The sequence below is a fragment of the Anastrepha obliqua genome, chromosome 1, assembly GCF_027943255.1.
Source record: "Anastrepha obliqua isolate idAnaObli1 chromosome 1, idAnaObli1_1.0, whole genome shotgun sequence".
In the NCBI taxonomy this organism is placed as follows: domain Eukaryota; kingdom Metazoa; phylum Arthropoda; class Insecta; order Diptera; family Tephritidae; genus Anastrepha; species Anastrepha obliqua.
Window position 1 is genome coordinate 27,821,025 of NC_072892.1, and position 13,571 is coordinate 27,834,595.

The 13,571-nt window shown below is 37.0% G+C and overlaps 1 protein-coding gene across 1 annotated transcript; it reads right to left on the reverse strand.

Moving 5' to 3' along the window:
• Window positions 1-769: 769 nt before the first annotated feature.
• Window positions 770-12,807, reverse strand: LOC129235553 (eukaryotic translation initiation factor 4B). The gene is made up of 5 exons (XM_054869457.1): window positions 12,693-12,807; window positions 7,067-8,203; window positions 6,945-7,005; window positions 2,620-2,731; window positions 770-889 (listed from the first exon to the last, which is right to left on the reverse strand). The coding sequence occupies exons 1-5, from the start codon at window positions 12,703-12,705 to the stop codon at window positions 836-838; spliced, it is 1,377 nt and encodes a 458-aa protein (XP_054725432.1). The 5' UTR covers window positions 12,706-12,807; the 3' UTR covers window positions 770-835.
• Between the last annotated feature and the right edge of the window lie 764 nt (window positions 12,808-13,571).

The following is a 13,571-nucleotide window of genomic DNA, read 5'->3' on the forward strand; positions in this document are numbered from 1 at the left end:
AATTCGTTAATCCCACTTCCACTTTTACCACATTTTTTGAATGCAATCACTGCAGTTTTTCTGCGGTTTTTCTTAGCTCCCCATTCCAAAGTTAACAAGCGAAATTTGCCACGAAACTGAGTATAATTTATGAGTAGATAATGCATACGAACAACAAAAGCAAATTTAAAGGAACTTTTTTCTCCGAATTTGTCACAGAATTTATGGCAAGACTAAGTATATTATATGGTATATAATAATACAAAATATATATGTTTATATATAATTCGTACTTACACCTTCTACTTGGTGTTTAGGAAAGCTTATCCTCGTATTTCTCGTGTGTGTCTTGATATTTTTCCACAAGTGGGGGGATCTACAGTTTTATGCCGCCTCTAACCGTCAGTTAGTTTTTATAAGCAGCTTTTTTACGGCACAAATACACTCAGAGGTGTGCCATTTCCTGCCAAAGAGCGACCGCTATTAGAAAAAAAGTTTTTCTATCATTTGAGGTTACGAGCCCGGGGTTTCGAACACGGTAAGCATGCACCAACCCATTGGGGTACGGCGGTCTAAAGCACCTTAAGGACGTAATATCATCCGTGTCAGCACCACTCTTTTTTAATGACTATATTTTTATATTCTTGGTATATGGTGTCCGTCAGCTTTGTATTTTAAATTTTTGTTACTCTGTTGTTTCATTTAATGCTAATTCCTCCACATTTGCATTCAAAGCAGCTGACCGAAGAAATGTCCTAGCCATTATAATAAAAGGAAGAGGATAAAGAAGTCCATACATAAATGCATTTTATTACTTTAAATTATAAAACATTTCAGATATATTATGTTTTAACGCTTAATCTGATGCTTCATCATCAAGGCCAGAATATTTGTTTGAAGTTTGTAAAACCTGCAATAAAGCAAAACAGCAGGAAATTAATATTTAATACAAGTAACCAATAATATTATTATACAAATAACTGGATTTTCAGAGCAGAGAAGTAAAAATTTTTTAAATAAAATAAACATTGAAATATTGTGCCAGCAAATATTTTGCTGCTGAAATATTCTCCTACACTTGAATGGAGTCACTTACCAAAAAAAAAAAAAAAGCGAAAAAGAAAACAAAAACAAGTAAACTATTTTTATACTTTGGTTTGGGCTGGAATTATCCAAACTATCCAAGTAGTTTAATGGCATTTCAGACAAAGCAATTATGTTAAGAATTAAATCATTTTCGATTTCAAATTGTTGACCAATCCCATAAACCTTACGAGTGAGCCGTCCCTATATATTTTCAATAATATTGAGGTCTTGCCAACGCTTAGCGAAAAGAAGAGGCCTTGTGTTGGTGATATACGAAAAACATCAACTCACACACCCCGAATTTACTTCGTTGCCGTATGAACAACGACTGATTGGACGAGCGTCAGAATACGGGTGAAAGGAACGGACAGAATTTTGCTGCCGCAACCACGGCAGCAGAAGTTACTCTCACAATTTTGCTTCTGATGCTTCCGTAATCTATCATTCTTGTTTACGAGTTATCTCGAATGAGATAGTGACACTGCGAATCAAAACTATGTATGACCTCTTAAAAGCAATAGCAACATTCGGAACGATTACGAGCGAACACACTTCGCTGACAGCGTCGTCAGTTCGATTTCTCGCGATCGTTCGTTTGTAGCGACTTATCTTCATGATCGATCGCTTGCAAACACTGTTTGCATTGACTACTTCAAAGAAGCGAAAATGTATAACAACTGAATTGTCGACCACTAGGTCTTAAGAATCGGGATGAAATTTATTACTGCAAGAAAGATGAGCTTAGTAAGCAACTTTTATTATCACAGCATTGAAGAACCACTTTAATACGATTGATAGAATCATAAAAAAGTGTTTGGCTTTACGCTTATTTTTATATTGCGAGAGGATAAAGTTTCAGTTCCAAATCAGTGAATAGAAATATTTAAACATTTGCATTATGAAAACTGTGACTACACTGAGACAGTCAGTTTAGTCGAATATAATTTGTGTTTGCCGGGGACTAGCGCTTCAGTGGAACGGGTATTTTCAAGCATCAACAAATCGTGGACAAAAGAAGAGGCACAAATAAAAGTCGAAAACAGTACTTTTTGTAAAACGGAGTTTGACGTATTCCTGTGTAGTTTTATGACTTTTCTGTAAATAAGTCCAGAAATACTCCGCCAAATTACTATAAACAGCAATTATTTCACCAAAAATTATATCATCATCTTCTTTTTTCATTCCGATATTCCGTGGGTTTTTCTAAGGAAGCCGTCCAGCTCATGGCGACCGAAAATGTTGAGGATAACGTTCTGTCTTTACCACCGTAATATTACGGCACCGCTTTTTAGGAAAATCAAAGCTTAATTCTTTATTACAAACTTTTCCACTTATATAGTTATATTTGATTGTATAAACTGCTTAAATCATTGTGTGGAACATTGTTTTTGTCGCGTTATTAATCTGAAAGGATTGATGTTACTGGATTTAACTATCTAGATACTCTGTACATTTTTAATTCGTATACCATTTTCTGACATTTCGAAATACGAAAAAAAACCTTTTTTATTACATGGTAATATATTTTATGTTCGACTTTTAGATACTACTTACCGGTGTAACATTTTCATATTTTGGAAATGTGCGCTCGTTTTTTGTGAATCGTTTAGCCCTATTTTCATCTTTTGGTTTTCCATCACTTGGAGGAAGGTTGTTTTTATCCGGACTACAATGATAAGAAAGTTTCACAATTATATAACATACTGAATCAATATCTTTCACTTCCCGTCAACCAGGAAAACAGTTACTAATAGAAATAAAAAAATATCTAAAATCGAAAATGACTATTAAATTAAAGGCGCCTTTAGGCGTCAATGGAAAAAATGCTCTGGCTGAACCCTCTTGCCCCCTGGCTAAATGAGTCTCTACATTCTTGCTCCTCGCACCCCTGCTTCTGTTCTAACGACTATGTATCCAAACTTAGGGTTGATATGGGGCCCAAGGATGTGGGGAGCAAGGCAGTGTGAGGCTTAGCAAAGACCGTATGCGAAGTAGGTATGTGCCCCTTCATCATTTTTATGATGCACGAAGAGATGCAGAACCTTGCTGCGGACATGGTCAAGAGGTGCCTGGCGGGTAGGCACAAAACGCTACCCCCGAAATAAAAACCAATATGGGGAGTACGTGTCGGAAAACATAGGGCCTCGAACTTGTGGCAAAAAAATGGGACTTACTTTTTAGATATATGATTTGTTCAGCTGTTCTACGTAAAGAAAAACAATAGGGAACATTTTAACGCGCAAACAGACAGGCCTGTTTTGGTTCTTTTGTAAGAAAAGGTAAAAATATTCATAACAGAGGGTATAACAGGATAAAATGTACAAGAAGAATATTTTCTATAAAATTCGACTATGTCTCTTTATATACCAAATTTCAAAATTCAACTTAAAAAGCAGAAGTAAGTCAAAACGCAAAATGTGTACGGTAACTTGCATATATTGATTTTTTTTTCGTTAGCGTGCATGGAATAAATTGATAAAATTGTATGGCACCGAATTCTGGCGAATCTGGTACAAGGAATCAAAGTGAAAAATTATTCATGCCTAATATGATTACCGACGGATTTGTTGCGTTGGAGTAAACTCGATAGTACGATTTCCGCACATTCTAGGAAAAAGGTGTCGCTGACTTCGAATTGCTACGCCTTAAATTCGAAATTCGAGCGGCATCACTAAGTTCATGTGTAAAGGCATTTCGCACATTTTTCAAAAAATTGGTTACGGCGTGTTTTGGCTGTCGGAGAAACAAAATTCAGGTATTAGAAATGTACTGTACAGCCATTCGTGAACTTATTATAATCATTGTCAGCGGCGCGCTATTGATACCATTCAAACACAACATGGAATTTCAGAAGAAAGAGCGCAACGGCAGGTGTGGTGTCGTGTGATGTGTTTTCCGTACTTCTTAACGAAATATGAAATCATCTCTATCATTGAATCCATCGTAGTACGATTTCCGCAGATTCTAGGAAAAAGGGATCACTAAGTTCGAATGGCTACGCCTTAAATGCGAAATTCGAGCGGCATCACTAAGTTCATTCGTAAAGACATTTCGCACATTTTTCCAAAAATTGGTTACGGCGTGTTTTGGTTGTCGGAGAATACAAAAACAAAATTCAGGTATTGCAGAAGCCTTGCCTTTTTTGTTATTTTACAATCAGTGAGCATAATTTTATCATGTTATGTTTCCATCTCCAACTAATGACTAAGGAATATTTTTTTATTTTATTGTATTACATTTGGCATCACATTTATAAGGTACATAATTGTTATTTGCTTGTAAGTGCATATGTATGTATGTTTAGAACATTTATAATTAACCAGTATTCTATACAAATGTATGTACAGTTGCCCACAAAATAATAGGAGTGCCGGCACGAAATTCTTTGTAATACCTGTAAGTGACGCCCCACCATAGCGGTACACCTATCAGAACGCCAATAAAAAAAATTTGAATCAAAATTTTATTGCTGCGGTAATTATCCCAAAGCAGGATTATTCATTTTCTGAAACGCTTTTTATTGCCCAAAATATTAGGAGAGTAAACGTTTTTTTAATCAAAATAACATTTAACTTAAAATACATACACATAATTCGAAAAGTAAGTAGCCTTCCAGCAATTTTAATGAACTCTTGCTAATTTATGTATTGGATTTGCTAAGATTAAGAAAACAGGGAGACATATAAAAGAAAATTCTAGATTACACACGATGTTCTGAACAGGTAGTAGCAAATGCCTTAAAAAAATCATGAAACTTGCGGACGAAAGTACAAAAGTAATCCATTTACATCACCCAAAATCATGCGCGACGACCTTAGTTTGCCAGTTAGTGCCGAAACTGTGCGTAGACGTTTGGTAGTGCACAAATTATTAGCAAGAAGTCCACGAAAAGTACCACCACTGACAAAGAATCACCTGAAAGCCCGTTTAGAGTTTGCGGGCATGTGTCCTGGCCCGTGAGTAAATGGCGAAATATTTTGTGCCGGCCGCCGTAGCCAAATGGGTTGGTGCGTGACTACCATGCTGTGCATGAACATCGAAGAATAGAAAAAGGCAATGGCAAAGATCCGAGTGTATTTGTGCCATAAAAAAGCTCCCCATACAACCGTTTTGGCCCCCGCATGTACTTTCTACCATCTGGGTCAACTCTTTTTATTTTCGTTTCATCGTTGAATAATATTTAACGCCACAGATTTTGAGTCCAGGATATGTGCTCTCGGGCAAACTCAATTCGGCGTTGTCGTTGCGATGCTGTTACCAATGGCTTTTTCCGTGCGAGTCGATCATAAAGCCCTGCTTCTGCCAATCAAAGAGCAATTATTCTTTTCGTTATTGGATTTTCCAGGTGAACAAAAATTTCTCGGTGGATGTCAGCAGCACTCTCCTGTATTCGACAATCTAACGATCATCCTATCAATCTGTTTAGTAGTCTTTCCATTTTTTTTTTCTGGGAACGTTTTCTGCTGTTTTATACTCAAAACAATATTTCAAAGCATTGAAACCCATCGTTTTAGAAACGCTTAATTATGCTGAAATAGCAGTGTAGAATAATCCGGTAGTTACAAAACTATGATAGTTTCTCGAAGAGGTGGGGTGTGATTTTTCGCTGTCGACATTATTGACTCGTTTCAACCAAAGTAAAGTGCTGTAGGAATACTCCAGATACTTTATTTTTTACTTACTTAAAAAAAATAAAAATAAATAATTGGCGCGTACACTTCTGTTAGGTGTTTGGCCGAGCTCCTCCTCCTATTTGTGGTGTGCGTCTTGATGTTGTTCCACAAATGGAGGGACCTACAGTTTCAAGCCGACTCCGAACGGCAGATATTTTTATGAGGAGCTTTTTTATGGCAGAAATACACTCGGAGGTTTGCCATTGCCTGCCGACAGGCGACCGCTATTAGAAAAATGTTTTTATTAATTTTGCTTTCACCGAGATTCGAACCAACGACCTCTCTGTGAATTCCGAATGGTAATCACGCACCAACCCATTCGGCTACGGCGGCTGCTGTAGGAATACTCCAGATACTTTTTTTTTTACTTACTTACCAGTTACAATATAAAATAGAAAACAATTCACAAAATTCTGGACGAAGACCGGTCTTAAGCATATTTCTCACAAAAATATTATATTATGTCTCCTACAAAAACGCAAAGAACAATGCTAGCCCTTTAAGAGAAATATATAAAAGAAGGCATTTCAATGAAATTTATCATAGTAAATATATTCAAGCGCAAAAAGTACCGTTACAGCACTTTACTCGATAAAGCATGCGCATATGTGATTGCCAACGCATCGTTCTTAAGTATTTTTCAAAGGTTATGTATAACCACTTATTGGAGTTCATTTAATTGTGTATTCTGTTCACTCGTTTGGGCCATCGTTTCAACATCAGTTTTTTATTTATAACACTTATTTTATGATAAACCTGTGTGAAACAAGGAACGGGCTGGTAATATATTTGTAAATAAAATGCTGTCAAAAAAATATGAATATGATAAAAAATCGTAGGGGCAAGAATTAATAGTGGATAGCGCGCGCAAAGTATCCTGCCGAGAAGTATAAGAACACGTATTCTCATTTACCGTTTTGTCTTATTTCTGGCGTTTCAAATCGAATTTTGAACTTTGGTGTATTAAGAGCCTATTCCCCAAAAAATATGCAAAAGTAAAGGACATCTATTGAAGAGTTAAAGCGCTAAAATGTTGCACAAAAATGTTATCCCTCTCTTTTTACATAGACACTGCTGAATACATCATACATCTAAAATTAATTCATCACAAAGTTTCCCATGCCGATTTACCATAAGTATGTGAAAACGTATATGATATCCACCCAAAAAAATTGACATTCTTTTTTGAAATAATAGATTACTTACTGTTCATTATAATCGCGGTTTTTGACTTGTTGGCTCTCAGCCCTGTCGAATCGAGGGTTATCTGAAATTCAAAACACTTTGTTAATTAAATTTTGAAATTAGCTTAAAAGCATGCCACTTACCATGTTTTTGCATATCTGATCTTTCTGGACTATGCTCCAATTGCGAGGAGTCGTTTTTTCTACGCCAGCTTGTTGTGTAATTCGTATTATCTTTATTTGTTTTCTCTAGTTGAATATCTCCAAACTTTTCATTTATAATACTTTGATCAAGTTCATGCTTAAGCTGCTGCTGGCGACGTGCTTCTGACAATCGTTCTTCAATTTCTAATTCGCGAGTTGCCGTATCTACAGGCTTTGCAGAACCAAAGACTTTTTGAGAAGGAACACCAGTTGGTTTAGCAAGTTTTTTATTTTCTACATTTTCTTCTTTGTCATGCTCCAATTCTTGGTTGACGATGGGTAGAGGTAGCGTGCGAGGTTTCAAATTAAGTTTGGGTCTTTCTAATTCTTGATCGTCTTTTCTTAAATTGTTTGAAGAGAATCCTTCGGTATCATCCCTTCTGGATTTTAAACCATGATTTTGGTTTATGGGTGTTCGAGTCCCAGTCCTCCAAGAGCCAGTAGCCTTTTTATCATCTGACTCATATTTTCTCTCGCGACTAAAATTTCTATCGTAATTATCATTAGATTGGGTTGCGTTATTATCACGGCGCCAATTAGTTGAGTCTCTATTTTCGCCACCGTTGTTATACCCATCAAATCCACGCCTGTTTCCTCTTTGTCTAAAACCTTGATGTTCATTTTCATTGGATAATTCAATTCTAATTCTCCTGCCTTTAACGGACGGGTCAGGCAAACTTAAAGTGTTAATCAAATCATCGCGAGTTTCAAACTCTACATAGCCAAAACCTCGTACACGACCATTTTCTCCTTCTTCACGCGGTAAACGCAGTGATACTATTGGAGTTGTTCCAAAAAATTCATTCAAATCCTCTTCCTTTGCATCAAATGGGAGGTTGGTTAAATATGCAATGAAGGGTGGACTATGTGGAACAGAATCGTCATCAAAAATACGATTAGCTCTGGGCGCGGTTGGTAGTTGGAAAACTAGTGGCATTGCATTCATTCCATCATCACTTTCTTCTCCCTCAAGATTTCTGACTTTTTTCGTTACTTGTGTAGTCCCAGCGGGTACATCCCCGTTTGCCAAAAAACATTGTAAAGATAGTACAGTTCCTTTTTTCTTTCCTTTTTTTCCTATCAAATATTATAATACACATTACTGAATCAGAAAAATTCTAAAAAACTTTATACATATATGTATACATATCTAATGCAAAGAAAAACTAATTTGATTTTATTAATCGAAAACATATAAAATAATAGTGTAATAAAAAAGTATTAATTAATAAAATTACCCTAATTCTAAAATCTTAGTCCAAACTGTTACATAATTTCATTGCCTTTCGAAGCATGCCGCCAGAAAGTATTCATTGAAGAATTGTAATCAGAGCCCCACCGAAGGTCAAATTATGGCCGAAGCCGCAACATTCAAGGGAAATGTGTATGGTGTCGTAATAACAACAACGGACTATACAGGTTGATTTTGAAAAACATATCCCCAAAGAAAGGAACATATAATCTTTAATTTGGCTATGGTCACTCATACTACTGTGTCCAAAAAATAAGGTGACATTTGATTTTAAACTGCGCGCTTTGAAGGATTAGGAGAATTCTTTTTTTTTTTAGGTTGGTAGTACTGTGAGTGACATCTATGTCAAATTTCATGTGAAATATTCATTTACTGTTTGAGATACGCGTCGTTTTGTGAGCTGCTAAAAGTGAGTTTCTCGTTTTTTGCAATGTCGAAATTTGTTGAGCAAAGAATTTGCATTAAATTTTGTTTGCGGAATCAATTTTCGGATACGTTGAGGATGGTGCAGAAAGCCTTTGGTGATGAGGCTATGTCTAAAAAAATGTTTACAAGTGGTATAGTGAGTTCCAAGCCGGTCGTGAACGTGTCGAAGACGAAGAGCGTCCTGGGCGACCATCAACCTCAACTGACGAAGCTCACGTCCAACAAATCAAAGATTTGGTGTTGAAAAACCGTCGATTAACGATTAGAGACCTTGCTGATGATGTTGGCATATCGAAAGGCTCAGTCAATACCATTTTGAAGGATGTTTTGGGCCTCAAGCGCGTCAAATCTCGACTGGTACCGAAAACATTGAATTTTTTGGACTCGTAATTCGTGATCATTTCATCAAAAACTCAACCCATATCGTTCCGCAACCACCGTATTCACCTGATCTGGCACCGTGCGACTTCTGGCTGTTCAGCAGGCTCAAAAGACCGCTCCGGGGACACCGTTTTGACACGATAGAGGAGATTCAAGCCGCAACGAAGACGGAACTGAAGGCCATCCCGGAAAGTGACTACAACCAGTGTTTCGAAAATTGGAAAAAACGTTGGCATAAGTGCATTGTGTCGGGAGGGGATTACTTTGAAGGGGATGAAATTGATTTGGAAGAATAAATAAAGAATTTTCAAAATAAATACAATGTCACCTTATTTTTTGGACACAGTAGTATATAATATTCCCTGTCAAGTGGAGAACAGAAACTGGAAACTGGTGAATCAGTCGCCCGACATTTCTCCTTTCCCCAGTTGTGAAGATACTTGAAGGATTTCTACTCTCAATCTTTAAGAAACATCTGACCCCAGCCACACATCAACATGATTAAAGTGCACAGTACCTCCACAGCACCACATAACCATTTGTCATTTGCATTCGGTAATGACATTCATGACTTGTAAACAGGAAGTAACTTAGCACCTTCACCTTCAACGAATGAAGTCAAACTCCAACCGAAAGTATAAGTCGATAGCACACTAATTCCAACTGCAACTCAAAGTTGCTGAAAATTATTATAATTTTACCACCCTTTGTTGGGCTAGCCTACATCCCAAAAGGATGAAGAAGAGCTCAAAGGGTATTCATACCAAAGATAGGTAAAAGGAACTCAATAGCTAAGTCCTTCAGACTGATTAGACTTGCCTCCTTTGGATTGAAAGCAATGAAGAGCATTAACGATAAATAAATCAGATAAGCACGAATAAAACTGATCCATTCCAATAATAAAGTATACAGAGCAGTAAGTTCTACACACTGCCATGCAGATCCAAAGTGTTTTTGACAGTGAAGAAACTATACTCTATGCCTTCCTTGATATGGAAGGTGCGTTCGACGGGGTCATGTAGGCCACTAGAAAGCAGGATTAGATACCCTGTTAGTCATCCAACTTCTAATTATTAAGGGATCCTTTTTCCCGTCTTTCTTTCTGACTAACAACGACATCTGCTGTCAAGGATACGCGGATGATGTTGTAATCATAGCGCGAGGTAAGATCAAGAACATCTTTGCGAATAGGGCAAGAGCTTTTTGTACCTGACGAAGAGGTTGTTGTTGTAGCAGACCGGGTTGTTCCGCTAACATAGAACCGACTGATGTCGAAACGCTAACGAAGAGGCCTAGCATAACGTATGGAGCGGTTGCGTGGGGGTTGAGGGCCGCCCTATCGGCGACTAAACTTCAGCGCATGGTATGTGTGGATCACCTATCCAACAACTGCATTAGAGCATTGATTTGCGAGCTAGCAGTGCTTCATATAGTTATTCAGCGGTCAGTCAGCGTTCCTAATTTAACATGACAAGGATATGTTTTGGCAAAGGTAAAGTGGTCCCACTCAAGAATATGGAATTATTGTGCTTGTTCTTGCTGAGCTTATGCCTGCTCATCTTCTCATAAATAGTATCACAAAAGCTATAATTTTTGAGAAGAGGGTCAGAATTGAACTGGGCACGGATGTTCCTCGCACCGGTATGCAGATGGCTCGAAGATACCGGATGGCATAGACGCAGGGATTTAAAGCGCGAAACAAGGCGTGCCAATGGATCATTTTTCTAGAATTTTCTGTCTATATGCATATATATATATATATTTCACCCATTTTTGGTGTTTGGCCGAGCTTCTCCTCCAAACACCAAAATAAAAAAATTTTTCCTGCCTACATATATGCAGAAATCAAATCACTAGTCCTTGAGTGCATAGAGAAACTCAATTTATTAAAATTGCACAAACGCATCAGGCTCATATGAATCCTAGGACATATGAATATACCTTGATTGAATCGGCTGATATATTCGCTAGAAAGGCTGCCACCTCAATAAAATTAAAACCAGTGGCATTCCTTGCATTGGGAGAACATATCATCAAGAAAGAGCTTAAAAGCGAAGGGCTACGTCTAAGAGATATAAAGAGTGCACGATTTATACTATCACTCTTGGCGTTCCACCTAAAAATTAATAATTGGCGCGCTCACTTTTGCTATGTGCTTGTCCGAGGTCCTCCTCCTATGTATGGCGTGCTTCTTGATGTTTTCCCACAAGTGGATGGGCCTACAGTTTTAAACCGAATCCGTACAGTGCAGGGCTTTTCCATTGCTGAAATACACTCGGAGGTTTGCCATTGCCTGCCGAGGGGAAACCGCAATTAAAAAAAAACGTTTGATGTTTCATGCAAGGAGATTCGAACCAACGTACTCCCGAATGGTAGTTACGCACCACATTCGGCTACGGCGGTCACTCCACCTACTTTTATTCTTCCTTTTCTCTTAGTTTGTTTATTTTCTGCACTGGCGTCATAGACTTGGATGACGTAATTTTGTATTCTATCACTTATTTTTTATGGGCCCCTTCAACAACAAAAATATCTGCTGATTCTTCCAAGCACCTAAATAAATAAATAAGTGGAATCAAAACACTTTAAAAAATGTCCCCTGAAATATGAACAGGCTTCAATAAAGACACAATGTATATTGAATTTCATCATAAGAAGTTTTCGTGAATTTCCTTTCTTATGTATATCAAAGTGGCACGTACTGTGTTGAGAGTATGGTTGAGCTTATCCTCCAATTAGTGGTGCGAGGTTTGATAATGTTTTAAAAATTTAGATGCATACAGTTGTATACCTAGTTTCAACGGGTTATAAATAAACGAGCAGATTCTGTAATTCACTTCAAGTGTATTTCAATGCAATTGCCAGAGCATTTAAATAAGTCACTCGGAAGTGAATTACAGAACCTGCCCGAATTTATATGAGATTTTTCATGGCAGAAAACCGCTTAGGATTGCTATTGTTTGCTGATATCCGACTGATATTAGAATTTTTCATGCCCACAATGACGGTAAGCCACTCGGCTATGACACCAACATAATACCTCAAACAACAGAATTTCCTTGGAGCAATCTAATTAATTTTTGCAATATCATTCAAAAATACTAAAACACAATGCCCAGAAGTCCATGGTTCGGCGCTCTAATTTTCCATGTTTAATAATGTAATAATTTTGACGCATTCGGAAGCATTTGTAAAAACTCGCGACGGGATGAAAGCTTTTCAGGCTTCCTGCTGTGTTAATGCTCAAAAAGCATTGCATTGAATTTACTTCACCAGTTTCCGTACACATATTTTCAGGTGTCCATTATTATTTACATATATACATACCTATACCTTGATCGTATCAATTCTTTTCATACATACTTCAATGCCACGAGGGCGAAATCTATTGAAACATATAATTTTTGTAAAACACCCCCGAATTTTTTTGAGCACCAATTACTATATAACATTGCTATTGCCACACATTTAACCATCAAAAAATTTAGTATATCCGAAATAACTAACCTGCAGACGCCATCTCCGTTACTTTTACCTTTACTTAACAAATTGCACAAAATGTTTTAAACAACTACGAGATGCCAGTTTGATAATGATATATAAGTTCAACCAACTTCATTAAGCCCACTACTCTGTTTTGCAACGTAACGCACTGTGCCAACAGTGTTGCCATTTAATTTTTTTCGCAAACTCAGAACTTCTTCATGACGCACAGAATACAGAATAACAAAAATTGGATGACACCACTACAGAACATAAAAATCCTTTGTGTGCAAATGTATATGCACAGCTTAATTCTATCGTTCCTAATTTTGCAGTTGCTAGCGTTTATTCTTCCTATTTTTTTGTTTGTCTATACTAACATCACGGCCGTTGTTGCACAAGATTATGTCAGAAAAATGCAAGCTTCAACCATTTTACTACGTCTCTAATGCCATTTATTATTACTAAATGCGTTTTTGTTATGAAATCATGTAACATTTCAATACTTCTGTTTGAAGATATGGATATGCAAACTTGCAAACAGGTTCAGATTTCGTGGTCATAAAATTCAGTAATAACCAGTTTTAGAATCCAAATTTACTTGAATATGTTATCAGACAGATATATTTGTTAATATATTTTTCTCTAAGTTAAGAGATGCCACTAAAAGATATTCTAAGAGAGCATTAGTGGAAATAAAAGATGATATTGTTACGAATTTTCTTACGTTAAAATACAAATAAATCTTTCAAAATAAAACCCTGAGCTCGATCACTAGACTGTCAAATGAATGTCAAAAATTAATGGGAACACACTTCTTTTTCTTAATTGGCGCGATAACCGCATCAAATGGCAACACTCTCGATTTACTTTATTTCCTACACTATACTTTACATGTATACG